This window comes from Phoenix dactylifera, chromosome 10 (genome assembly GCF_051530095.1).
Source record: "Phoenix dactylifera cultivar Ajwa chromosome 10, Ajwa_hap1_PhDact_Kaust_v1.1, whole genome shotgun sequence".
NCBI classification, from domain to species: Eukaryota; Viridiplantae; Streptophyta; class Magnoliopsida; order Arecales; family Arecaceae; genus Phoenix; species Phoenix dactylifera.
This window is the reverse complement of record NC_143199.1, coordinates 17647473-17675026: the sequence shown is the minus strand read 5'-3', so window position 1 is coordinate 17675026 and position 27554 is coordinate 17647473. Positions and strand designations below refer to the sequence as shown.

At 45.0% G+C, this 27554-nt stretch overlaps 1 protein-coding gene across 11 annotated transcripts in view; it reads left to right on the top strand.

Moving 5' to 3' along the window:
- Positions 1-3859: 3859 nt before the first annotated feature.
- LOC103697780 (beta-1,6-galactosyltransferase GALT31A) overlaps positions 3860-27554 on the top strand; it is an 87571-nt gene continuing 63876 nt past the window's right edge. For 3 of the 11 annotated variants that reach the window (XR_015969284.2, XR_005507258.3, XR_015969280.2), the window contains exon 1: positions 12439-27255. Coding sequence is in view for 4 of the 11 variants with exons in the window: in XM_039116818.3 (XP_038972746.1) it covers positions 4218-4330 (113 nt within the window). In the remaining 7 variants the exon portion in view is untranslated. Of the gene's footprint in view, positions 4331-12438; positions 27256-27554 lie in introns of those variants that run through there. The other 8 variants (XR_015969282.2, XR_015969281.2, XR_015969283.2 and 5 more) reach the window with 8 other exon arrangements.

The window sequence follows — 27554 nt, the reverse complement described above, 5'->3', positions numbered from 1 at the left end:
CCAACCTTAGATTATGGATCGCTGTATTAATGATTCAAGTCAAACATGATCATTTGTTTGGTAGCATGGAATCAAATAAATTTTAGATTCTATTGCTAATTGGAATGACATCAAAGATAAGTATCAACTAATGGAAAGACAAAAGTTTCAATAAAAGTTAAAGCGAAACTCGATCATGATGGACAATAAGAGTATAACGTGACACAAAAAAGGTCTAAAGACTTGAAGCTAATGTCAGTTGTGCCGGTACTGGGCCTCGGACCAATTGCCCGGTGGCACGGGTCGGTACGGACCCATATCGTGACGTGTCGGCCTATACAGACAGTAGAAGAGGCAGAGGAGAGGGAGAACGGAAGACAGAAAAAGAGAGAGAAGGAGGAGGTCAAGAGAGGTTGGCGGAGAGCCAGCGGAGGGTCGCGGAGCCGCCGCATGGGGAGGCAGAGGAGGGGCTCCGCCTCCGGTCTCCTGTTTTGTTCGAAATAGGGCACGAAAGGAGCCCCATTTACTTTTGCAATTTTTAAGTGAAAATCGGCAAATTGCCGACTTTCACTTAAAAATCGCTTGCCGATTTTTATTTAAAAACTACAAAAGTAAAGGGGCCCCCCTCCGGGCCTCTACTTCGAGCGAAATAGGGGACCGGAGACGGAGCCCCTCTTCCGCAGCTCTCCAGCCTCCGCCTCCTTCGTGCGGCGGCTCCTCGACCTCCGCCGACTGGCCTCTATCTTCCTCTCTCTTCCTTCCTCTCCTTCTCCTTCCTTCCTCCGCTCTCTCTCTCTTCCTCTTTTTCCTTCTCCTCCTCCTTCGTCGCTGGTCTCGTTTTCGTTGTTAGAATTGTCCCGGTCCACTACCGATACGGCTTTGTGTTCAGTCAGGGTGTCAAAATGTATATGAATGGTTGTATGGCATACATATGCATAAAATATTAGACTTGCAGTTCATCACTATACTGTGGGATGCCCACTATAACACTGGCTACATAACAGTGTTATTGATGCAAATTCTACATGTACTAGATTATTACCATCCATTATTCACTGTGCTCTACATATATTATTTCATCTTTCAAATTGATGCTTGAAAAATTATGGCGGCTAGCTCAGTCAACCAATGGTTGAGCGACACGTGGTGCATGCAATCAATGCATGGGTGAAACACTGAGCAAATAGTGTGGACAGTTACAGCTTGGCGCAATCAAAGGGTGGCAGCTAAGGAAGGGCATAATAGCTTGTCTAAGATCATGCGGCCGGATCATAACGAACTCTTGCCTTCTTCTCTATATAAAGCAGGCTAGGGGATCCCAAGTAAGAAGACTTTTATCTTGCTAATAGCTTGTAGCTCATGCTCTTTAGCTCTCCTCTTTTTAATCTGCTTCACCAAAACTCTACCTAATTTAGGTATTGGAGGATCTGTCGTCGGATCAGTTTCAATAAACTTCGATCTTTTCTTTTTGCTCGAAGTCCCATGCCATATAAACCAACCTTCTTCGAGCCGACCAATCACCGTCGCTAGCACCAATTCCCTCATGTCGGATTTTGGTTCAGTTCCGGCAATCTTCGATCTTTTCCTTTTGTTCGAAATCCCATGCCGTATAAATCAACCTTTCTCGAGCTGTCTAATCACCAAATTAATATATTCCAAGCCATATTAAGTTGAAAAGCTCATTCATTTTTGCCTTATTTATTAATTAAGCAGATTTTAGGCCAGATTTTAAGCCAAGACAAATTCCACACAATGTCCTATTCGTAGCTTATGTTTGCCTTCCTTTTAAAGTCTAATTTTCTTTGGTTTGATTCCGGTATTTCTTAAGTGATTGATGCAGAGTCATTTGATTCAGACATTACGATATGTTAGTCATCCACCATAGCACTGTCTTCTCTGATGCAAATGATACACCTGAGGGGATCCAAACACAAGCAATCAATTATCCCCTCATTTGTGTGTACGTAACATGACAAGTTTTGGTGAATTAGAATTCAATAAACTCAATGCTTTCTTCCGAAACTCATAATGAAAAGCAGACCTACATTTCTCTTAATACAGAATATACCTACCTCCATAATTTAATTAAAATGGTCCTATGGTCGGCCAAATTGGACCGTAGAGGCCACGATGGCTCGTGTCTTTATTATAGTATTTAGTATTATGTACTGATCATGGTCCCACCTCATTATGCCCTTGGGGGGGAGTTCGAGAAATCTTTCTTTGAATGGGATTTTTCCAAACAATAGAAAACAAAAAATAAACATTCTTTAATGTACCAAACTATTTTAAAAATTTTTCCACGATGGGCTTATATTTGCAATTACATGGATGACATTCTCAACGAGAGCTTCATTGTAGCCTCATAACTTTTTAGGTTTGATTCAGCACCACTTTTGCCTCGTTCTTAGATGATATATATAGACACTGAAGTCAAGTCCTGATCTATGTATCGGACGACTTTGCCTACTACCCAGGACATTAGGTTTGATTCAGCACCAGCATATTTGTTGAGAGCAATGAATAATAAGTTGGTTGATGGTAATAGCATTTGAGATTACCTTGGCACCAAAATGGAAAGCACTTCTTTAAGGCATGGAGAGGAGCATTTAGAATTTCTCAAAATTCTAAAATCTTGTGCAATGGTTGGATTGGGCTTTGTTTGAAGCCGGTCCATGCTTATAAAGGTGACAATTTATTTTGCTCTATTGAGTATCCGATCTGAACTAACCTTAATGGAGCAGTTCTATCCGACCCGTATAGATTTAGGGCTAGCATAGATAATGCTAAAACCCATTTCGAACCCAATCTAGATATATATAATTTTTCATAAACTCCTTCTTGAGGTATAAAAATTGATTTTATTTGAAGGAAAATTTTTGTAGCTTTATTTAATTCAATCCGTCCGGTTTATCCTATCCATCTTTATCAGTTTTGTTCCGAAATTCTAGTAGCACCGCCCCATCCCAAGACATATATGGTGTAAATACCAGATAATAGTCTGCCTGATCCATATTTAACCCATTGGCATCTCTACATGCCCGGTTCATTTAGATAAAGGAAGGGCTGATTCGAACCAAACATGTAATGCGTCTATGACATTTTAAAGAAAGAGGGGCCAAATGCAACTCGTGAAAACTATAGGGGGTATTTAACCAAAAAAAAAAGAAACTAGATAGGGCAAGCTGTAATTTTTGAATCTTTCTCAATAATTATGTCCCCCCTGTTGCAATAACAATATTTTGGACTATCGTTTGTACCAACCATGCTTTACTTGACATGCAAAAGGTGCAAGCACCTTCGTGACATTTGAGCTATGGCGAGGGATGGATGGGCCTTTCAGGCGAGGGATGGATGGGCCTCAGGCATATTTACCGTGAAGGTAACGGCGCCGCGGATTGGGTAGCTGCGTATGTAGCTTGTCATTCCGGAGGCACCTTGTGGATTGATGATGGGGAGTTGCCTTTGGCACTTCGAGGTATCCTATTTTTTGACCTTATTGGGTGTATCTGTTTCCGTCGGGTATGATACCCATTTTAGTAAAAAAAAAAAAAAGAAAAAAAAGAAGAAAAGAAGGAAAGAAGAAGAAGAAAGGTGCAAGCACAGGTGTTGGAAGCTCCCAAAACAACTGTTACAACGACTGCTAGTCTGGACCATGATTTGAACCAAAGGCGACCTTCTCCTCTCTTTGAAGCAACCATTTTGCCGGTGGAGATTGTGTTTAAGTTAAAATATTCAGAATAGACTCCTGAAACGAGCTAAAAAATTATTGGTGAGGACCACATGGCAAGTAACGAGTGCCGCAGCAGAGTAAAGAGCACGGAGGCCCAGAGTCCCAGAAGAACACAATTTTTAAAATTTGAACCAGTAAAATGTACGGGCACGTCAGTGATAGAGGGTAGGGGTGGAAATAACATGAGGAGGCGACCGCACTAGCCCTTTCAATAGTATACCAAAATGTGCTCCTGCCAACTCTGACAAAAGCCCGCTTAATGGATGTACAAACACCAATTTACAATTAGTATATAATAATAATAATAGGCAGTCCGATATCGAGCTCCATCTTCCCCACTGCAATGGTGTTGGGCTTTTGGGAAAAGCCCCTCTAAGCAAGCTCAGAGCATTTCCTTCTCTTCTCGTAGCTGCGATCGAGGGGTTTCTCCTGCCGCTTGCTGCTGAAGCGATGAGTCGAAGGCTCTGCTGAGAGAGGGTGGGGAGCTTTCGAAAGGGGAGGAGAGATGGGCACGTTGCCGGGAACCAAGCACCAGAAGGTGGCGGGCGGAGTCTCCACGACATGGGTTTCTGTTCTCTGTCTCTCTTGCTTCCTCCTGGGCGTTTTCGTGGTTAACAGGTGGTGGTGTTTCTACTTTTCCTTTGCTCGTATGCTTCTTTTTTTTTTTTCAAGCGCAAGGAACTTCGGTGGCTTTTCCTACTCCTGTTGGGACTTGTTTGATGGATAAAGAGTTTAAATCTGGGAATTGAACCACTTCTATCATCCGGTTTTCTGGGTTTTCTGATTTGGTTGTGCTGAATTATGTCTTCTGGTGTTTTTTCGAAGTAGAATAATGGAGAATTTGCTAATAATAGGATGCAGTGTCTCTAAATTGGAGATCTGCAATGCCACATTTTTTTTCAAAGTCCTCGAAATAACAGAATAACACCTTGCTTAACTCCCATCTGCTTGCAAGCTGTGTTAAATGGGCGGTCCTTTTAAGAGTTAACATGAGACCATGATTTATGTTGTCAATGGGTGACAGATATATGTTGTGTTAAATCCTTTTGTGTGTTGGGGTGGGGGGGGGGGGGGGGGGGGGGGTGTGTTGCAGGAATAGATACTGTTGCTGGAAATTGGACCCGGGGGCGGCCGTCGGCTGAGAAGGAGGAACTTCGGCGCGAGAATGGCGGGTGGCGGTCCGTCGGCGGGCGGCGTCCTCCGGGAGGCCTGCAAAATGCCGGTGGCCGGGGTTTCCGGCGCCGGCCCTCCGATGCTTAAGTCAGAGGGGGGCTTAATTTTGGAGAAGGAGAGGGACTGTATGTAGAAGTCCGAAGTCCTCCCTTGGGAGGAAGAAGCCCATTTTTAGAGGAAGAAGCTCCCCTTTTATGGGAGGAGTGTCAGGGTTACCTGTGATATGACTGGGCGAATTAATGGGTTACCGTCACGATTGGACGTGGGCATGTGAAATAATGAGTTGCCGTGGATGGCCCGTTTCCATCATGGGGGAGATGGCGCGTAGCCAGAGCTTGCTTGTGGCGCGCAGTGCAGTCCATTCTTGGAAATGGTGAGGCGTTGACAATCGTAGCAGGGTATGGTTCCTGGTTGATATGTAGTGGCATGACCGGCAGGTAAAGCATGGTGCGGTGAGACTGCTGCAGGGCATGGCCGCAGCATGTGGACGACGAGGTCGGCCTTCTGAGGTCAGCTCGGCCTTCTGTGCTCGGCAGCCTTCTGAGCTCGGTCTACATGAGCTCGGCCTACGTGAGCTCGGTCTTCTGAGCTCGGACTGCATGAGCTCGGCTCGGATTGCATGAGCTCGGCCTGCATGAGCTCGGTCTTCTAAGCTCGGACTGCATGAGCTCGGCTCGGACTGCATGAGCTCGGTCTTCTGAGCTCGGACTGCATGAGCTTGGCTCGGACTGCATGAGCTCGGCCTTCTGAGCTCGGCCTGCATGAGCTCGGTCTTCTAAGCTCGGCTCGGACTGCATGAGCTCGGTCTGCACGAGCTCGGCCTCATGAGCTCGGCTCGGATTGTATGAGCTCGGTCTGCATGAGCTCGGTCTTCGGAGCTCGGTCTTTTGAACTCGGCCTCATAAGCTCGGCTTCATGAGCTCGGTCTTCGGAGCTCGGCCTCATGAGCTCGGCTCGGACTGCATGAGCTCGGCCTCAGGGGCGGCCCAATACATCTGGGGGCCTAAGGCGAATTCAATAAATGGGGCTTTTTTTTTAATAATAAATTTTTTAATAAATATAAAATACTTAAAAAAATATTATGGAAATAGATTGCGGTCAAGTACACTATTTCAACAAAGATGCATGAATCTAATAAAGGTAGACAAAAAGGCTCTTCAATTTAATATAATTCTTGAATGAAAATATTAAAAAAAATACTTAAAAAAAGGGCCCATGAAACTGTTCTTGGCAATACTGTTTACCATGTGAAGCAAGAGCAGAATAGGAAAAGGTCATCCCATGGCGCTTCACGGTCAAAGAATTTGTCCAGAAAGGGACCTCTCTATAAGAGAAAGTAGGGTCATTATGGGAAATTCACTCCATCTAATTAATAAAAGTCCCATCCCACCATCTTCCCTTCAAGTGAGTACCCAAGCAGCCACTGCAACATCACGGCACATCAGCCATTCAACCCCCCCTCCCTCCCTCTCTTTCTCTACCCTCCTTTTCTTTTGCTAAAGACCATCTCCCCCTTCAAGTGAGCACCGAAGCTGCAACTGCAACATCACGGCATAGCAGCCATTCAACCTCCTCCCTCCTTTTCTCTCTCTACCACCCAAGAGGGGAGAAGAAACCGAGAGGAGAAAATTAAAAGAATCTCCACCCTCCAAGAAGTCCATCTCCAATCCCCCTATCTTTCTTTCTGATGGCCCAGCTGGATCAGGAGTAATGACTTGTGAGGGAAGGAAAACCAAGACCAAAACCAAAAAAGAGAAGGGATGAAAGATAAGAGTGGCTTCAGGCGTGTATCAAGCCAACCAAATCCCTCCTCTCTCTCTCTCTCTCCACCCAAAACAAAACTACTGTCCCCAACTTCCCCAATTGCCCCTCTGCAGGCTAGGAAACCCTCCACCTCCCTTCCATCAAGGGAGAAGACTCGTAGCCAGCTTCTGCTCCTGGAGGCCTTCCATTGGCCCGAGGCCTTAGGCTACTGAGGCGCTCGGGCCGGCCCTGCTCGGCCTGCATGAGCTCAGGCCTGCTGTCGGATTTGGGTGCTTTAATTGTATTTGTGGGGTGGTCCATTTTTTTCCCAACACTATCCCCTGACTTCCAAGTTCGAGCTGCTTTTTGGCTCGAGCGAAGGAAGTAGTCCAGTCATCGATCATCCTGTAATATAGCAAAATGTCTATGGAGATGTACGTACCAAGTAGGGTGTACCTCTCATGTAGTTGGAGCTAAGTGCTTCAGGTCGACTCAGCGGCCTTCTTTGGTTAGTGGTCGACTCAGCAGGGTGCCCCCACTCAGATCGGGGCGTGTTGTCATAGGAGGCATTGAAGGGCGTCGAACGGCGTTGACATGGCGTCAAACGGCGTTGACATGGCGTCGGATGTCGTCGAAGTGGTGTCGCATGGCGTCGAATGTCGTCGAATGGCGTCGAATATCGTTGAAGGGCGTCGAATGGCGTCGAATGTCGTCGAATGACGTCGAATATCGTCGAATGTCGTCGAATGGCGTCGAATGTCGTCGAATGGCGTCGAATGTCGTCCAAGGGCGTCGAAGGTCGTCGAATGTCGTCGAAGGGCGTCGAAGGTCGTCGAATGTCGTCGAAGGGCGTCGAAGGTCGTCGAATGTCGTCGAAGGGCGTCGAATGGCGTCGAAGGGCGTCGAAGGGCATCGAATGGCATCGAATGTCGTCGAAGGGCGTCGAATAGGCGTCCCGAGCTTGGTCGGGGCATCATTGGAGACACATACAGGAGATGGACTTCGTTCGTTGGCGATCGTGCGCCCTTATTCGGAGCGGGGCGACGTTGGAGATAGAGATACCCATAGGTCGTTTTTTGGATTCTCCGACCTAGAAATAGATAAAATAGTGAAATTATTAGAAGCCAAAGTGGCGTCCTATACCTTTTGGAGATATTTTGATGGCTCTCGAGCTTCGAAGTTTCTCAGGACTTGGCTCAGCACCGGCCTTCTAAGCTCGATTTTCTGGGGGAGGCGTTTTGCGCTCGGGCTTCTGAGCTCGGGCTTCGGAGCTCGGCAGCCTTCTGTGCTCGGCGGCCTTCTGAGCTCGGCCTTCTGTGCTCGGCGGCCTTCTGAGCTCGGCCTTCTGTGCTAGGCGGTCTTCTTAGCTCGACAGCCTTCTGAGCTCGGCAGCCTGAGCTCGGCATTCTGTGTTCGGCCTTCTGGTCTCGGCCTTCTGAGCTCGGCCTTCTGAGCTCGACTTGGCCTGGATGAGACTGCTGCAGGTCGTGGCTGCAGTATGTGGATGACGAGCTCGGCCTTCTGAGCTCGGCTCGGCCTGCATGAGCTCGGCCTGAATGAGCTCGGCAGCCTTCTGGTCTCGGCCTTCTGAGCTCGGCTCGGCCTGCATGAGCTCGACGGGGGCTTCGGTGATGGCGACGCTCTGAAGGAGAGCAATGTCGCCGGCGCCGTCCTGAGGACTTACACCCGTGAGGAGGGAGTACATGCTGGTTTCTTACTTGCTGCCGGAAGACAGAAGACTTGGAAGGACAATGGGATTTAATGGGGCTGTACCCTTTGCCATAGAGGCTTACAATCCCATTTTAAAGCTTCATAACTCTCCTTCTCCAGACCTCAGCTTTTATTTCTCTTTTCCTCCAACTCGTTGACGTGAGACTTGGGCTACTACTTCTCACTGGTTGCCCCCACATACGTCGTTGCAGTGGGAACCATGCCTGATTCGAGATGGCTCGGGAGAAAGTTTCTTCCTCTGCTTAACATGAACCCGTGGAGGCGGCACAGGAGGGGCCTCCACTTGTTGCAGGCTTTGGGCTGCAATGGCTAGCGCTTGGACTTGCTGCACTAGCGCGTCGAAGTGCTCGGGTTGGACTTGTGGAACTTGATCTACCGAAGATCTTGGTGGTGAATTCTGGACTGAGCGTTCGGGACTTAGAGCATGATGCCGAGAGGCATTAAAGGCTCCTCTGCTCCTTAGTTTCATGGCTGCAACTCGGGCCCTTCCTCTAGCGCGAATTGTTGCTGGAAATTGGACCCGGGGGCGGCCGTCGGCTGAGAAGGAGGAGCTCCGGTGCGAGAATGGCGGGTGGCGGTCCGTCGGCGGGCGGCGTCCTCCGGGAGACCTGCAAAATACCAGTGGCCAGGGTTTCCGGCGCCGACCCTTCGATGCTTAAGTCAGAGGGGGGCTTAATTTTGGAGAAGGAGAGGGACTGTATGTAGAAGTCCGAAGCCCTTCCTTGGGAGGAAGAAGTCCCTTTTTAGAGAGAGAAGCTCTCCTTTTATAGGGGGAGTGCCAGGGTTACCTGTGATGTGACTAGACGAATTAATGGGTTACCTTTACGATTGGACGTGGGCATGTGAAGTAATGAGTTGCCGTGGATGGCCCGTTTTCATCATGGGAGGAGATGGCGCGCAGCCAGAGCTTGCTTGTGGCGCGCAGTGCAGTCCATTCTTGGGAATGGTGAGGTATTGACAGTCGTAGCAGGGTATGGTCCCTGGTTGATATGTCGTGGCGTGACCGGCAGGTAAAGCATGGTGCGGTGAGGCTGCTGCAGGGCATGGCCGCAGCATGTGGACGACGAGGTCGGCCTTCTGAGGTTAGCTCGGCCTTCTGTGCTCGATAGCCTTCTGAGCTCGGTCTGCATGAGCTCGGCCTTCTGAGCTCGGACTGCATGAGCTCGGCTCGGACTGCATGAGCTCGGCCTGCATGAGTTCGGTCTTTTGAGCTCCGACTGCATGAGCTCGGCTCGGACTGCATGAGCTCGGCTCGGACTGCATGAGCTCAGACTGCATGAGCTCGGACTGCATGAGCTCGGCTCGGACTGCATGAGCTCGGCCTTCTGAGCTCGGCCTGATGAGCTCGGCTCGGACTGCATGAGCTCGGCCTTCTGAGCTCGGCCTGATGAGCTCGGCTCGGACTGCATGAGCTCGGTCTTCTGAGCTCGGTCTGCATTAGCTCGGCTCGGACTGCATGAGCTCGGTCTTCTGAGCTCAGTCTGCATGAGCTCGGCCTCATGAGCTCGGTCTTCTGAGCTCGACCTCATGAGCTCGGCCTCATGAGCTCGGCTCAGACTGCATGAGCTCGGCCTGCATGAGCTCAGGCCTGCTCTCGGATTTGGGTGCTTTAATTGTATTTGTGGGGTGGTCCATTTTTCCCCCAACAGATACCAAGCTGTGGTGGAGGAAGTCAAGGATTGACAACACGCAGAAGAAGAGGAAAAGAAAATAAGAGAAGAGAGAAAAAAATGATTTTATTTCTCAATTCCATCATATTCGATACATCTCGAGAGTTATATATACTCATGTACAGATTCCATACAAAAAAAGTAATATAGACTGATATAAGATGATGCAAATAAAAAATAATAATATTCGCTGATACAAGTTGCTATGTGATTTCTAAAATCACTCTAAACAAATCATGCTAACAAAGAAAAATAATACTGACCAATATAGAATTATGCTAATAAAGAAAAATAATACTGATCAATATAGTATCATGTTTATTGTGGTTCAAATCTCGCCCGAGGATGACCATGCCGGTGGAGCTGAGGGAGCCGCCGAAGCTGGAAAGGAAAAGACGTGAGCCACCTCATGCGCGACGGCCGCGGACCTGTACAAAGCCTCATCGGTGTTCCCAGTGAGGGCCCCTCGACGATCAAGTTAGAGTGGGTAGATTTGGTCCAGCCAAAAGGTTCTTTTGAAATTACCTGACCGAGCTATTTATAGCCTCGGTGGAGTGGCCCAGATGACGAAGGTATTGTCAGTCCCCATCATGAGGGGGCATGACTTTGAGCCGGATGGCGCGCAGCTCAGGTTGGCTGGTGATGTGCGGTACAGCCCGTTCTTGAGAACGGTAGGGCGTTGACAGTCACAGCAGGGTATGGTCGGAGTAGTCGAGGTGCCATCTGACTGTTGTTGGCCGGTTATGGAGACGTGACACGGCAGTGTGGGGAGTACGGCCACGTAAGTGAGGGTAGGCCCGCACATGGGTGTGGTCATTGACGAGGCCGAGCTCGTTAAGTAGTCGCGTTATGCGTTTGATGAGGTCGGCTTGGCGGATACTAGGAGTAGCTCGGCTTTCCGGATTACGAGATGTGCTCGGGAGAGCGCTCCGAGCTCGAGGATCAGAGCGTATGCTGCGTATCGCTGGGGTTGGCGCCTCGAGCTTAGTCGGGGTGGGTTGGCGATTGTCTGGAGGTACCTCGAACTTAGTCAGGAGAGTCGGCGAATGTCCGGAGTTGGTGGAGCTTTCGGCGGGGTCTCGAGGACGAGATGGCCCTGGGCTGAGGTGAAGATTCAACCGATCGTCGTTGATGTTTACTGGGCCGAAACTGGACGGCCTTTTAGTTGTGGGCTGGATGATCCATTTTTTTTTCTATCATTTGCCCCCCGCTTTCGAGGTCAAGTTACCTTGTGGTTCGGACGAGGGAAGTAGTCAGACTTCTAGTCGTCCAGCGCTTCAGTTAGATAAGCAAAAAGAGGCGTGTACCGAATCGGGTATGTATATTAAGGGCCGGTCCCTTTTGGTCGCATCGCGTGAAGCGAGCTTGGGCAGATTAAGTCGCCACGTCAGCTGAAGTGGAAAAGGTTGCTAGAGTTCCTTTAATGCCTTGCGTGCGCACTTCCTTTCGAAGCGTTGCCGGGTGGAACGCGAGGGCCTCATTAATGCTCAGTTTTCAAAAGCATCTGCCATGATGACCGGCCTTTAGTATGACAGCCTGGGGGAAGATTTGCTATGGCGGTCTCGAGGGTCGCCGCGTGGCGAAATCTGATCGTCCCACCGTGTCGGGAAGTAGATCGGAGCCGCTAAGGCAGGCTATATAAAGCCTTGAGAGGGAGATCTTTGGGATCCCTATTTTTCTTCCTTTCTTTATCTGTCGTCGCCTTCTTTCCGAACCTTTCTGGAGGTTCACGGAGTAATTCGGAGTTTTCCGGCGGACCTTTCGGCGGCTCTTTTTCTGTCTTTTTTCTTTGGTGAGTCCCCTAGGTAGGCGTCTTTACCCTTTGTTGGTTGCTCGGAGGGACTTTCCTTTTTTTTCATTTTCTTCCTTTACTGTGGGCGAGGCAATGGGGTCACCCTCGAGGGCTCTAGTGCTTGGTGCGGGCCCATCTCAAGCTCGGGTTTCTTCGTCGTCGGAGGAAGCGGAGCTTGATGGGAGCCCCGACCCGTATGGACTTAGCTCTTGCATGGTCGGGGAAGAACTGTCCCATGTTAGGGGATAGTTTTTCATTCCCTTAGGGTTCACTTTGGAACTCTCTGGTCCCGGGGCTCGCGTCGACGATCCTCCCGAGGGTCGGATTGGGGTGTACATGGATACACTCCAAGCGGGACTGAGATTCCCCTTACATGGGTTCGTGAACGAGCTTCTGGCGACTTACTACTTAGTCCCAGCGCAGCTCACCCCGAATTCATGGAGGATGATAGTGGGTCTGCGCTAGCCAATCAAGGGCGCAAAATTGAAGCTCTAGAGCATAAGGCTGGGGAGCTTGACCGGCTTGCTAAGGAGCAAGTTTCAATGGCCGTCCAGAACTTCCGCGAGTCCGGAGAGTATATGGACGAGTTGGCGAAGGCGGCGGCGAACGCTATGGTCTGGGGCATGGTCTGCCATACCGGTCCGTACCGGCCGGTACGGGCCGGTACGTACCGGTCCGGCCTGGGACCGGTACCGGATCAGCGTAAAATTCGGTACCGGTAATTTATTGTTGAAGAACCGGTACGGAACCGGTACGGGACCGGTTCGGCACGGTTCGGACCGGTACGGACTGGTACGCCACCGGTATGGACCGGTACGGGACCGGTTTCGTACCGGTCCGGGCCGCCACCGGTACGCCGACCGGTACCGGTACGGCGGACCTTGGTCTGGGGTTTTGACAATTGCCAGGACCAAACCCAGAAACTATGTCCCGGGGTCGACCTTAGTGGCTTGTGCCCGTGCTTGGACGACAATGCCGAGGCGGACGAGTCAGTGGAGACGCATGGATCCACTGTTGGGGCGGTAGACCTCATTGAAGCTGCTGCCAAGGCCACGACGACGCCCGCTACCAAGGCTGAGAGCGAGAACCTCTCCTGAAGTTGACCCGAGGTGGAACAGGTCAGTTAAGCCTTTGGCTTAAGTGTACATTTTCTTTTTCTTCTTTGTAAAGTCGGTGATCTGGGAGGCCTTTTGTATTTTGTCTGACCTTGAGATCAATTCTTTTTGTACTTGGCTTTTCGCCTTTTAGTGTTAATGAAGTAAACTTTTTTCTCCTTTAATTCCTTTATGTCTTCGATTCACGTGGCTTTGCCTTTAAGAACTTAACCACGTCTTCAAATTTTTCCGTCTTACGTCCGGTCATTAAAAACCAGACCGCGGTGCTTAGGTTCACATCCGGCCAATGCAGAAGGAACTATGCCGAATATGAAAGAATAGATGCCCTACAAGCCAATCGCAATATGTATTGCGAAGAATTTTCTTTTGATTTGTCCAAATCATGTACATGACATTTAATTATGAATAAAGACATTATGTTTCATCATACGCTGTTTATTATATTTGTGATGAATCCTTTAGATTAGGGCAATGGTTTTAGGGCTATGATGAGATCATACTTGTGAGACCTAAAATCCTAAAACCCTAATCTTAAATATTTTCAGTCGTTGGTACATTGAGTCGGGAATCAATGTTTACCGGCAAGACTGGCAGATCTTATGTATGCTCGATGCAGAGGGTGATTGATCTCACAATCACTTGTATGGAGATACTAATACAAAGATGTAGGTGCTCATTAGAGGAATGAGTTCACTGAATTGACCTACAAAGAAAAATCTTATAAAGTCTTACTTACATGTCAAAAGATGATTCTCTTAGTGGGAGTTGTGCAACTGATCCTTTGACCTGAGATCACCATGGTATCTTGTGCACATGAACCCATATTTTGGTTCACACTCATTCATATCTTTAAGTTGTGTACGGGGTCTTCTGGATATGGTAAATTGTGTACGAAGATTATGAGTAGGTCAACAAGGAATCAATCACTTCTAGTAAGAGAAGATCGCATCCCATTTATTCTAATCATATGATAATTCAGGGAGTCTTTAATCAAAGCAAAATGAAAATTAGAAAGAGTTTCTAATATTTCATGATTCGAATTATCATTAGAAGATTAAGAGAAATATGAATATGAAATTGAGTTTGACATACATTCATACTCATATACATATTCGGGATGCAATTTAATTAAAGGATTAAATTGCACGGTAACTTGCCATTGAAGGATATTTTTGGTATTTCCACCAAATTCCATATTTTTTGGGTAGACATGATACGTTGCTTGATGTCAATCTTGTCTTATAGGTTTGATCAAATTAAAGAGTTTAATTCGATCCCCAATTAGAAAGGACTCTAATTGTTAAGTTCGGGTTCGCGCAGTTTGGACTTAAATCGATTAGAAGAATTCTAATCAAGTTGGGTCAACTCGCACTCACACCTATTGCTGGCTAAGTATGGAACCCAATGGATCACACATAAGGAAACTGATCAAGGGTCTAATTGGATTAGATCATGTTTGCAAGATAAATATCCTAGCAGGTGTTGCAAACCTTAGCTTTTGATTCGAATATGATTCGAATTCAATTCAAATCTGATTCTTAATTGATCTAATTTGATTAGATCATATCCTAATATGAGTTAGCCAAGAGTTGGCACCTAATTGGCTTGGTTTGAGTCTGATTGGATTAGATTTGATAAATCATTCATTTTAGACCGTTGGATCTTTATCTACTGTTGGATGAAGACATAATGGTGAGGTGGTTTGAACCCAATTGGATTGGGTTAGGTAGGGCCTTTAATCATGACCATTTGATCTTCATCATCCATTGGATGAAGACATAATGGGATCATGATGAGGCACCTTGGATTGGAGCCCTTGGATCATCATCAAATCATTGGATGATGACATAACTCTCTCTCCTTGATGATGATGGCATGAAGAGGTGCTTCCTTGGTTAGTTACGGATAAGACATTCTTATCTTTTTATCAGATAAGGATTACATCTTATCTCTCCATAACTTTCCTATCATGATATGCCCTCTCATCAAGAGGCACATCCCTTAGATCCCACGCCTAGGACTGTCGGGCTACTCATGAGAATGGTGCCTCATGCGAGTGACCGGCAGTAGGGCTCGCGGGAGCCATGATTTTCAATATTTAAGCTATGTATACATATGACTGAGCAACAAATGTATTATTTTTAAGCATAATGATTTCAGAACCTATGCGAATGTTCTATGTATCAAATTCCTCAGGGAAGGAAAGTGGACTCTACGGTCCAGAAAAAAAGACTTGAGCAAGGCGATTTTATTATTGCTTTATTGTAAAGCAACAGCTTTATTTCCTGCTAGTTGTAGTACTATTGGCAAATAGCAGGTTTCTTATGGAGTTGAAATCTAAGTGCTTTAAAATCAAATGCAAATGTTTCATATGTGGCATAAACACGTTATATTTAATGTATGTAAATAAGTATCACAGCTGAAACCTCTTATTTCCTCATGGTTAACAGATTATCCACTTACTGGGACTTAGGTCTCATCCCTTTCTTTTTCTGTAAATTTTTGCAGATCGGTAGAGTCATAACATTATAAAGGTACCGCATCAGCATCATCCTAGAAGTTTGTCATAGAAGGTTGGCCATGCTCCTCTGAGTGAAAGGAAAAACCTTTGTATTATGCATATAGGTGGGGTGGAATGTAAAGTAAATTGAGACAGATGTAAAGTTTGTTATATTTTGAGCTATGTATAGTAGACTTTAAGTTATAAATGAAAGCTTGGGTTGCTTTTAGTTATGATTAAAGTGAGTTAAATTAATTAAACTGACAGGTTTAGTATGTGTTAATTTTTATTGGTTGGTTGGTTGGTATAGTAATTGACAAGTTTTTAATAGTAACTTGTGAACCGCGGCACAAGCTGCTAATAGAAACTCTGCTCGGTACTGTACTCGACTAACCTACTGTGGGAAGGGATCCCACAGCGGTTGGTATCAGAGCAAAGGGATTAGATTGCATGGGCATATGCATAATAAAGTTATTTTCAGTCGGTCTGATCATTTCCATTTTTGTGATGTAGGGAGATGGTACAGACAAGATTAGGTTCTGGTGGAGAACGACCATCAGTCAGAAGTAGAGGTCGGGGTAGACCAAGAAAAGTTGATAGGGATGGCCAATCTGATAGGATTTCACCTAGTGTTTCATCTTCTGCCCCAAGAATGGAGGCAGAGGTATCACCAGTTCATGAGCATGTGCATGATTCTCCACCTAATGTACCAGCACAGGCGCATATTTCTGGGTTATCAGATTTGATTGGAGTACTTACTGTTAGGGATCAACCCTACGATTGCGGAATATAAAGGATAGTAGGAGAAAGAAGAACACGGCAAAAAACAATAGCAAACGCACAAGACACTCAAGTTTATGTGGTTCGGAGTCTCTTGCTCCTACGTCCACAGCCGCACAGATCAATATTTCACTATATGATCAAAGGAAGTTACAGAGATTCAAGAGAAGAGAACAAAATCTCTTTCTCACAGCAAACAATCTCTCTCAAGACGAGCAACACGTCGTCTTCCTGATGCACACAAAGGATCTACTTTTGGAACCTCTCGTTGATGAGTTCTAGGGTTTCTCTAGGTTGCAACATACCTCTCGTGTCCCTCAAGAAGTCTATATATACCTCCCAATCTCTTACTTTGATTAGGGCTCAAATAACCATGGCTTAGACCTGGTTCATAACTCAGCCTCGCGTGAAAATCGTGCTCGAGTAGACTCCCACAATTTTGCGAGTCGACTCGGCAACAGTCCACAGAAAATGCCTCTCTGTCTGCCTGTGGGAGTCGACTCCTGGAGTTCTCGAGTCGACTCCAACACTGGGGAGTCGACTCCAAGTCTGCTAGAGTCGACTCCAAAAGCTGTGCCAAGTCTACCTGCGTGCCAGAGTCGACTTCAAGTCTGCTGGAGTCGACTCCGAACCTTGCTGAAGATTTTTTCTTTGCTGATTCAACTCTGAATCTTCTCAAACTCTTTCCGGCTTGTCTTTCCTTGATCCTCCACCACCATAGTGCACATAGGGGTCTAGAAAAAAAAGTGAATGGATCAGGCTCCACAACCCAACAACTCTCCCACTTGGAGATTGATACATCCAGTCGTGCATCTATCTTAAAAATAAACAAACTTCCATATCTTGATCTGTATTCTCTGTGCGGCATCTCCATTCAACTATCTTTGGAGGCCAATTGAGGCCATGCATCACCTCAATTTCTCTGTAGTGACTGTCTTAGTCAACATATCAGCTGAATTCTTTACTCCTTGAATCTTCTCAAGTAACAAACTGCCATCTTCTAGCAACTTTCTGATGAAGTGATATCTCAGTTGTATGTGCTTCGTTCTCGCATGAAACATTGGGTTCTTAGCTAAGTGAATAGCACTCTGACTGTCGCAGAATAGTACACTACAGTTCTGTTCTCTGCCCAACTCTTTCAGAAGGTTCTGCAGCCAAATCATCTCCTTGCTGGCTTCTGTAATGGCAACATATTCTGCCTCAGTTGTCGAAAGAGCAACGATCTTTTGCAGTTGTGAGAACCAGCTCACTGCTGTCCCGCCTACGGTATAAACATATCCTGTGGTGCTTCTTCTAGTGTCAGTATCACCTCCTAGGTCTGCATCCACAAAACCTTGTAGTGTTTGACTGCCTTTTCTATAACACAAGCCTACATTTCTGGTACCTTTCAAATATCTTAGGATCCACTTGACAGCCTCCCAATGTTGTCTACCCGGATTGGCCATGTATCTGCTCACAGCTCCCACTGCATGTGTAATGTCGGGTCTCGTGCATATCATAGCATACATTAAGCTGCCTACGGCTGAAGCATATGGTACCCTTGACATATTCTTCAGCTCATCATCCTTGGGTAATTGCTCTTTTGAAAGTTTGAAGTGGCTCGTCAAAGGTGTCTTCACAGGATCTGCATCTGTCATATTGAATCTATTCAGCACCTTATCAATATAGTTAGCTTGAGAAAGCTTTAGTGTTCCAGCCACCTTGTCCCTTTCAATCCTCAGCCCAAGCATCTGTTTTGCTGCACCCATGTCTTTCATTGCAAACTCCCTTGATAGTTCTTTCTTCCATCTTTCAATCTCTTGTAGGTTCGGTCCGGCTATCAACATATCGTCAACATACAAGAGTAAGATAATAAAACTGCCATCAAGTACCTTAAGATAACAGCAATGATCTTCTTGACATTTTGCAAAACCATTGTTGATCATGAATGCATCGAACTTTTTGTACCACAACCTCGGGGCCTGTTTTAAACCATACAAACTTCTCTTTAGCTTGCATACAAGGTTCTTCTTGCCAGGGACTGCAAAGCCAACAGGTTGCTGTATGTAGATGTCTTCATCAATCTCTCCATAGAGAAATGCAGTCGTAACATTCAACTGCTCCAAATATAGATTTTCTGCTGCCACAATACTCAGAATCACTCTAATTGTTGAATATTTGACTACCGAAGAGAAAATCTCAGTGTAGTCGATACCTTCCTTCTATTGGAAGCCTTTCACAACCAACCTTGCTTTGTACCTTTTGCTGCCATCATGTTCCTCTTTAACTTTGTAGATCCACTTGTTCTGTAAAGCCTTCTTGCCTTCTGGTAGTGAACTGAGTTCCCAAGTTTGATTTCTATCCAAGGACTTCATCTCGTCCTTCGTGGCTAACTCCCACTTCATCGAGTCTTCACTTTCCATGGCTTCTTCATAACACTCGGGTTCACCTCCATCTGTCAATAGCAGATAATGTAAAGAGGATGAATATTTATCCGGTTGTCTCGAGATTCTTGTAGATCTTCTCAGCTGTGGTATACTTGGTTGAGGTTGTGTTGCAACAGTTTTTGAATTTTCAGGATTTCTCTGAGCTCTTTTGGCAACGTCTTCTTCTGTAATCTCTTGCAACTCAACTTGTTGTTTTTCCTTGCTTTGCTCCCCTACATTCTCAAGATCTGAAGTATTCTTGTCCTTATAGAGAACTCGCTCATTGAATATCACATCCTTGCTTCTGATGATTTTCTTGTTCTGCGCATCCCAGAACTTGTAACCAAAATCATCTGTACCGTATCCAATGAAGAAACATTTTTTGGACTTTGCATCTAGCTTGTCCCTTTTCTCTGCATTGATGTGCACAAATGAGACACACCCAAAGACCCTCAAGTGTGACAAATTTACTAATTTTCCAGTCCACTCTTCTTCAGGCAATTTGCAATCTAGGGAAACTGGCGGGCCTCTGTTTATCATATACGCTGCGGTGTTGACTGCCTCAGCCCAAAATATCTTGGGCAAACCAGCATGGATCGTCATACTATTGGCTCTCTCGTTCAGGGTTCTGTTCATTCGCTCAGCCACCCCATTTTGCTGTGGTGTGCTCGGTATTGTCTTCTCCATTCGGATTCCATTCACTGCGCAGAATTCCTTGAACTCACTGCTGTCATACTCACCGCCATTGTCAGACCTTAGTCGTTTTATCTTTGCACCAGATTCATTATCTACTAGACTTTTCCACTTCTTAAAGGTGATAAATACCTCTGATTTGTGCTTCATGAAATAAATCCAAACCTTTCTGGTAGAGTCATCGAAGAACGTGACATAATAGTGTGAGCCTCCAAGAGATGCAACCGGTGAAGGCCCCCACACATCTGTGTGTACAAGCTCTAGCTTTTCTGTCTTCGGTGTTCTTCCACCCTTTGAGAAACTGACCCTTTTCTGCTTTCCAAATATACAGTTTTCACAGAGACCTACATCAATAGTTTTCAGATCTGCTAGCTTGTTCTTCTTCACCATTATCTTCATACCTTTCTCACTCATATGTCCGAGTCTGCGATGCCAAAGAGAACTATCTGCACCTGTCTCTGCTAATGCCACCGTATCCTTGGTGTCGTTGGTCATGTAGAGTGTCCCCAACTTGTTCCCACGTGCTATCACCGTAGCTCCTTTGGTAATTTTCCATGAACCACCTACGAAGGTAGTAACATACCCTTCGCTGTCAAGCTGCCCAACAAAAATCAAGTTTCTCTTCAAGCCTGGGACATGCCTCACATTCTTCAGTTTCCACACTGACTGATTCAGCATCCTGATATGAACTTCACCTTTCCCCACAATATCTAAAGGCTCATCATTAGCGAGATAAACCTTTCCGAAGTCTCTTGTAGTGTAATTTAGCATATACTCCTGTGAGGTAGAATGAAATGAAGCTCCAGAGTCTAGTATCCACGATTCCATAGGACTGTCCACGCTGAGAATCAAAGCATCGTTGGCTTCATCTGTGGTTGCATTCGCGGACTCCTCGTTCTGCCCTTTGCTAGGATTCTTCTTTCTGAGCCAACAATTCTTCCTCGTGTGGCCCATCTTGCCACAATGCCAGCAGCCATCACCTTTCGATCTAGACTTGCTCCTCCTCTTAGACTTCGATCTGCCACGGTTTTCACTGCATTGCACAGTTCTTTCTCTACCTTCAGATGTGTTCAGAATCGAACTAGATTTCACACCAGACTCCCTCCTTCTGATATCTTCACTGAGTATCAGATTTCGGACCTCCTCAAACTTCAGTTTGTTTGAGCCGCAGGAACTGCTTACAGCTGTCACCGTTGCACCCCAACTTTCTGGCAAGGAGGATAGGAGAATTAAAGCACGAACTTCATCCTCAAAACTGATTTCCACCGAACTCAACTGGCTCGTAATCAGATTGAACTCATTGATGTGATCCGTAACTGAGGAACCTTCACTCATCTTCAGATTGAATAAACGGCGCATCAGGTACACCTTATTGGAGGCCGAGGATTTTTCGTACATATTCGACAGTGCTTTCAGCAAACCTGCTGTTGTCTTCTCTTCCAAAACGTTGAACGTAACGTTTCGAGCCAACGTCAAGCGAACAACTCCCAAAGCCTGACGATCCATTAAATCCCAGTCGGCCTGTGACATATCTGTCGGTTTCATAGCTTCAAGGGGTAGATGAAGTTTTTTCTGATACAGATAATCTTCGATCTGCATCTTCCAGAAACCAAAGTCTTTGCCGTCAAATCTGTCAATCTTAACCTTGCTTTCTTCAGCCGCCATTGCTCCCACTTTTTCCTTCGAACCAGATTGCTCTGATACCAGTTGTTAAGGATCAACCCTACGATTGCGGAATATAAAAGATAGTAGGAGAAAGAAGAACACGGCAAAAAACAATAGCAAACGCACAAGACACTCAAGTTTATGTGGTTCGGAGTCTCTTGCTCCTACGTCCACAGCCGCACAGATCAATATTTCACTATATGATCAAAGGAAGTTACAGAGATTCAAGAGAAGAGAACAAACTCTCTTTCTCACAGCAAACAATCTCTCTCAAGACGAGCAACACGTCGTCTTCCTGATGCACACAAAGGATCTACTTTTGGAACCTCTCGTTGATGAGTTCTAGGGTTTCTCTAGGTTGCAACATACCTCTCGTGTCCCTCAAAAAGTCTATATATACCTCCCAATCTCTTACTTTGATTAGGGCTCAAAAAACCTTGGCTTGGATCCGGTTCATAACTCAGCCTCGCGTGAAAATCGTGCTCGAGTCGACTCCCACAATTCTGCGAGTCGACTCGGCAACAGTCCACAGAAAATGCCTCTCTGTCTGCCTGTGGGAGTTGACTCCTGGAGTTCTCGAGTCGACTCCAACACTGGGGAGTCGACTCCAAGTCTGCTAGAGTCGACTCCAAAAGCTGTGCCAAGTCTACCTGCGTGCCAGAGTCGACTCCAAGTCTGCTGGAGTCGACTCCGGACCTTGCTGAAGATTTTTTCTTTGCTGATTCAACTCTGAATCTTCTCGAACTCTTTCCGGCTTGTCTTCCCTTGATCCTCCACCACCATAGTGCACATAGGGGTCTAGAAAAAAAAGGAAATGGATCAGGCTCCACAACCCAACACTTACTCAAGCTATCATAGTTGCTGTAGCATCTACTCCTAATTTTCAGCCTAGTGGTGCTGAGGTAGAAAAGAGTTATGAGAGGGCTATAAAGTTAGGGGCAACAGAATTTCAGGGTACTACAAACCCAATACAAGCAGAAAATTGGTTTCAAAAGTTGGAAAGGGTGTTCACATTAATGAAAAGTACTGATGAGCAGAAGTTGAGTGTTGCCACCTTTCTGTTAGAGGGCCGGGCCCGAAATTGGTGGTCATATGTTGAAAGGCAGTCGCAGGAATCTGTAATTTCTTGGACTGATTTCAGTAGAGAATTTTATCAGCAGTATTACTCCACTGTGTATCGAGACTAGAAAAGAAGGGAATTTCTGAATTTGACTCAAGAGAATATGACGGTAGCTGATTATGAAGCAAGGTTTAGTGAATTGTCTCAGTTTGCTCCAGCTTTTATAGCAGAAGAAAAAGAAAAGTGTAGATTATTTCAAGATGGATTGAGGCTTGATATGAGGGCCAAAACAAGAATGCATGGCTATAATAATTTCTCAGAATTGATAGAAGGGGCTATCCGAGCAGAAGATATTGAAAGGGAGTTTTATGGGCGGAGGCAGGAGAGGTTCAAGAGGAGTGCACAAAGTTTCTCCTTAGGTGGAGGGAGTCATCAGCCACCAAGGAAGACTTTTGTGGTTGGGCAGCCTAATCAAAATTTTAGGATGCCAGGAGAGTTAAGTAGAGATTCATTTGCTTTTACTAGTCTTGTACCTAGGAGACCAGAACAAAGAGCTGTACCACAGCCAGCAGAAAGTAGAGTTACTGGAAGAAGGGAGAATCAAGGTAGCTTGAACAGGGGAGTTAGCCCAGTAACTACCTCAGTTAGTCAGATTCCTCGGTGTAGGACTTGTGGAAAGTTATACCGTGGAATGTGTAGAGAGGGGTTCCAGGGATGTTTCCGGTGTGGCCAAATGGGCCATCGGAAAAGAGATTGCCCTAGGAATGTTCAGGACAGTGGTCCTCCACCAAGATCTTTTATCTCACAAGAACTTCCAGTGAAGGGCAGTAATTATAATGCTAGTACACCAACAAATAGAGTGGAGACTAATATGAGCAGGCAGAACACTGTGCAGGGCCGATGAAGAGCTGAGGCCAGAGTATTTGCCATGACAAGACAAGAGGCTCAGGCTACTCTTGATGGGGTGACAGGTACATTATCTATATTTGATCATGATGCATACATATTGATTGACCCCGGGTCTACACATTCATATCTGTCACCAGCGTTTGCTATGCATACTGATAAAAATTTGAGTCTATTAGACTGTAGTTTGATGGTGTCTATACCAGTGGGGGAGCCATTTAAAGTAGAGCATGTGTACCAAAATTGTTCAGTACGGGTAGGTGAACATGAGTTGGTAGCAAACTTGATACCTTTAGATATGCATGATTTTGATGCTATTTTGGGTATGGATTGGTTAGCTGCACATCGAGCCAAAGTAGATTGTTTTAGGAAGGAAGTAAACTTTCACATGTTAGATGGCAGGGAGATATATTTTTCAGGTGAACGCCGAGTGCTTCCCTCATGTATTATTTCAGCTTTAGTGGCAAATATTTCCCTTAGAAAAGGGTATGATGCATATCTAGCCTGTGTGGTGAATACAAAGACTAGTAAGCTGAACTTAGCAGATATTCCAGTGGTCTGTGAGTACCCAGACGTTTTTCCAGAAGAACTTCCGGGGTTGCCACCAGATAGGGCAGTAGAGTTTGGTATTGATCTGATTCCAGATACCAGACCTATATCCAGGGCACCTTATAGAATGGCTCCAGTTGAATTAAGGGAGCTTAAGACTCAGTTGCAAGAATTGCTTGATAAGGGTTTTATTAAACCAAGTATTTCACCTTGGGGGCCCCCCGGTGTTGTTTGTTAAAAAGAAAGATGGTACTATGAGGTTGTGTATTGATTATAGATAGATTAATAAAGTAACCATCCGAAATAATTATCCATTGCCTCATATAGATGATTTGTTTGATCAGCTCCAAAGAGCTAGAGTATTTTCAAAGATAGATCTCAGATCAGGATATCATCAGCTTAAGATCAAAAACGAGGATGTATCAAAGACAGCTTTTAGGACCTGGTATGGTCACTATGAATTTCTAGTGATGCCGTTTGGTCTAACAAATGCTCCAGCGGCTTTTATGAGTTTGATGAATCAAGTATTTCAGCAATACTTGGATAAATTTGTGATTGTGTTTATTGATGACATATTAGTATACTCCCAAGATGAAGTAGAACACAGAGAACATTTGAGGACTGTGTTGTAGGTGCTTCGAGAGAACGGCTGTATGCTAAGTTGAGTAAAAGTGAGTTTTGGCTGGATAAAGTGGGGTTCCTTGGTCATGTGATTTCAGCAGAGGGTGTATTGGTGGATCCACAGAAAGTGGATGCTATTGTGAACTGGGAATCACCCACTAGTCAGACAGAGGTAAGAAGTTTTATGGGTTTAGCCGGTTACTATCGAAGATTTATTGAGAACTTTTCAATCATTGCCTCCCCAATGACCAAACTGCTTAGAAAGAATATAAAATTTGAATGGACTGCTGAATGTCAGAAAAGCATGGATGAATTAAAGAGTAGGCTGACCACTGCTCCTGTGCTTGCCCTGCCTTCTAGTGAAGGAGGTTATGTGGTTTATAGTGATGCTTCCCGCAAAGGGTTGGGGTGTGTGTTGATGCAACAAGGAAAGGTAATTGCATATATTTTTCGACAACTTAGACCCCATGAATTGAATTACCCTACACATGATTTGGAACTTGCTGCAGTGGTATTTGCTCTCAAAGTGTGGTGACACTATTTGTATGGGGAAAAATGTCAGATATTCACAGATCACAGAAGTTTAAAGTATATGCTAACCCAGAAAGAGCTAAATTTGAGACAGCGAAGACGGGTAGAACTTATTAAAGACTATGATTGCACAATTGAGTATCATTCTGGAAAGGCTAATGTAGTGGCAGATGCATTAAGCCGGAAGTCTACAGCCACCTTGTCTCATATTAAGACGGTGTATTTGCCATTATTGACAGAATTGAGGATGTTGGGTGCTGAGTTATCAGTGGGAGATTCTAAAGCCTTATTGGCTAGTTTTCAGGTTAGACCTACATTGGTGAATGAAATACATACAGCTCAGACTCAGGATTCACAATTGGTAAAAATTTTTGAGGCTGTTCAGAATGGATCTCGAACAGATTTTATAATCAAAGAAAATGGTATTTTGATGAATGGGAACCATGTTTGTGTTCCAGGGATCGGTAATCTTAGAAAACAAATAATGGAGGAAGCTCATAGTTCGGCTTATGCTATGCATCTAGGAAGTACTAAGATGTACCGAACCATTAAGCAAAGTTATTGGTGGAATGGTATGAAAAGAGAAATAGCTGAATATGCATCTAAATGCCTAGTATGCCAACAGATTAAAGCAGAACATCAAAGTCCAGCTGGAAAACTGCAGCCACTACCTATCACAGAATGGAAGTGGGAACATATTACAATGGATTTTGTTTTGGGTTTTCCAAAAACAAGTAAAGGTAATGATGCAATTTGGGTGATAGTTGATAGACTAACTAAATCAGCTCATTTCCTGCCTATCAAGATAGCATTTGCATTGGATAGATTAGCAAAGCTGTATGTGGATGAAATCATTTGTAGACATGGGGTTTCTATTTTAATTGTGTCAGATAGAGATCCTAGATTTACTTCACGATTTTGGCCAAGTTTACAAAGAGCCTTGGGCACCAGGTTGAATTTTAGTACTGCATTTCATCCGCAGTCTGATGGACAGTCTGAAAGAACTATTCAAACTTTAGAAGATATGCTACAGGCATGTGTGATAGAATTTTTAGGTAGTTGGGATGAATACCTACCATTAATGGAGTTTGCATACAACAACAGTTATCATTCCAGTATAGGCATGGCACCTTATGAGGCCCTTTATGGTAGAAAATGCAGAACTCCAGTATGTTGGGATGAAGAGGGAGAAAGGAAATTGTTGGGCCCAGAAATAGTACAGATCACCTCAGATCAGATAAAATTGAGTAAAGAAAGATTGAAGGTAGCCCAGGATAGACAGAAAAGTTATGCAGATCCAAAACGGAAAGATGTATATTTTAGTGTAGGAGATAAAGTTTTTCTCAAAGTTTCCCCTTGGAAGGGTATACTGAGGTTTGGAAAGAAAGGAAAATTAAACCCAAGGTTATCCGGGCCATATGAAATAATAGAATGTATTGGGCCAGTAGCGTATCGCTTGGAACTACAACCAGAACTCTCCCAGATACATAATGTGTTTCACATTTCAATGTTGAGAAAATATACTTCAGATCCCTCTCATATTTTGTGGTCTGAACCAGTTGAATTAAAAAGAGATTTATCTTATCCAGAGAAGCCAGTGCAGATTCTGAGTAGAGAAGTGAAACAGTTGCCCAATAGAGTTATACCCCTAGTTAAAGTGCTCTGGCAGAATCAAAATGCAGAAGAGGCTACTTGGGAAAGAGAAGATCAAATGAGAAAAAAATATTCATATATATTCCAGATTTCAGGTAACTAAATTTCGAGGACGAAATTTTTTTTTTGTAGGGGAGAAATGTAACACTCTGAAACAGGGTTAGGGTAGCTTAAGTAATTTTTACTAGTTATTAAGCATTTTCATGATTTTAACCTAGTTTATTATAAGAATCCGAATGCACATGAAAGGTGAGGGAATATCAAAAATTTTGTGATGCAAATTGGATTGGAATTTCCCAGGAAGTTTGATTCAAAATCAATTCAAAAAGGTCGGAATTTCAGCTGTTACAGAAAATTTTACGGTTCCACGGATTGAGAGTGCAATAACTCTGGATATAGTCCATGAATCTAAGTAAAATTTTAAACACATAATCTGCATTGAGTGAGGGATTTACTCTTGAAATTTCAGCTCAAACGGATTAGCCTACAGCCTGGAACAAAACAAGTTAGTTGAGTCCCTCGGAAGCCTGTCATTACAGAAAACTGTAGACCTAGATTTGTCCAAAATTTCAGTAAAAAGTAGGAAGCATGACGTGGCCTGAAACCTAGTTTTTAAAACCCCTGGGAACCACTCTTTTGACTCGTTAGGTATCTGGGAAGCTAACGTGTCAAGAAGGGGGGGGGTGTCTAGCGTGTTTTCAGCAGGCAGCAACTTATGCTGCTGCTGTTCAACCGTTAGGAGAAGTTTAGTTGTTGGTTGTAGGTGCCAGCCCAAATCAGGCCAGGAAAAGCTCCAGGGAGGGAGAGAGGAAGCTAGGGAAGAGAGAGAGCTACTTGGGGAATCCAAAGAATTTGTGGAAGAAGGTTTAAAGAAAAGAGGAAGAGCAACTTGCTGTTGGGCTGCAGAACAGAAATACAGAAATTCTGGTGCACCCAGGCTTCCCAGCGAATTTTAGGTGAGTTTTCCAAACTTTTTAGTGATTCTAATTGTAGTCCCACGTAGGAGGGTGATAAAGGAAGATTTTAGTTATTTTAGATGAATTTTTAGGTATGAAAAAAGATTTGAACTATGCTTCCGAAGTTGTTGAAAGCAGTCTGAAATTCTGCAGAATGAAGCGATGGGATTTCTTTGTGTTTTAGGTGATTAAATTGTTATTTAAAGCTAAAAGTTTGTAGGTTGTGTTAGGGATTTCCTAGTCCTAACACAAAGCCTAATAGGTGGAATTGATTGTTTAAGAACCTTCGGGAGTTAAGA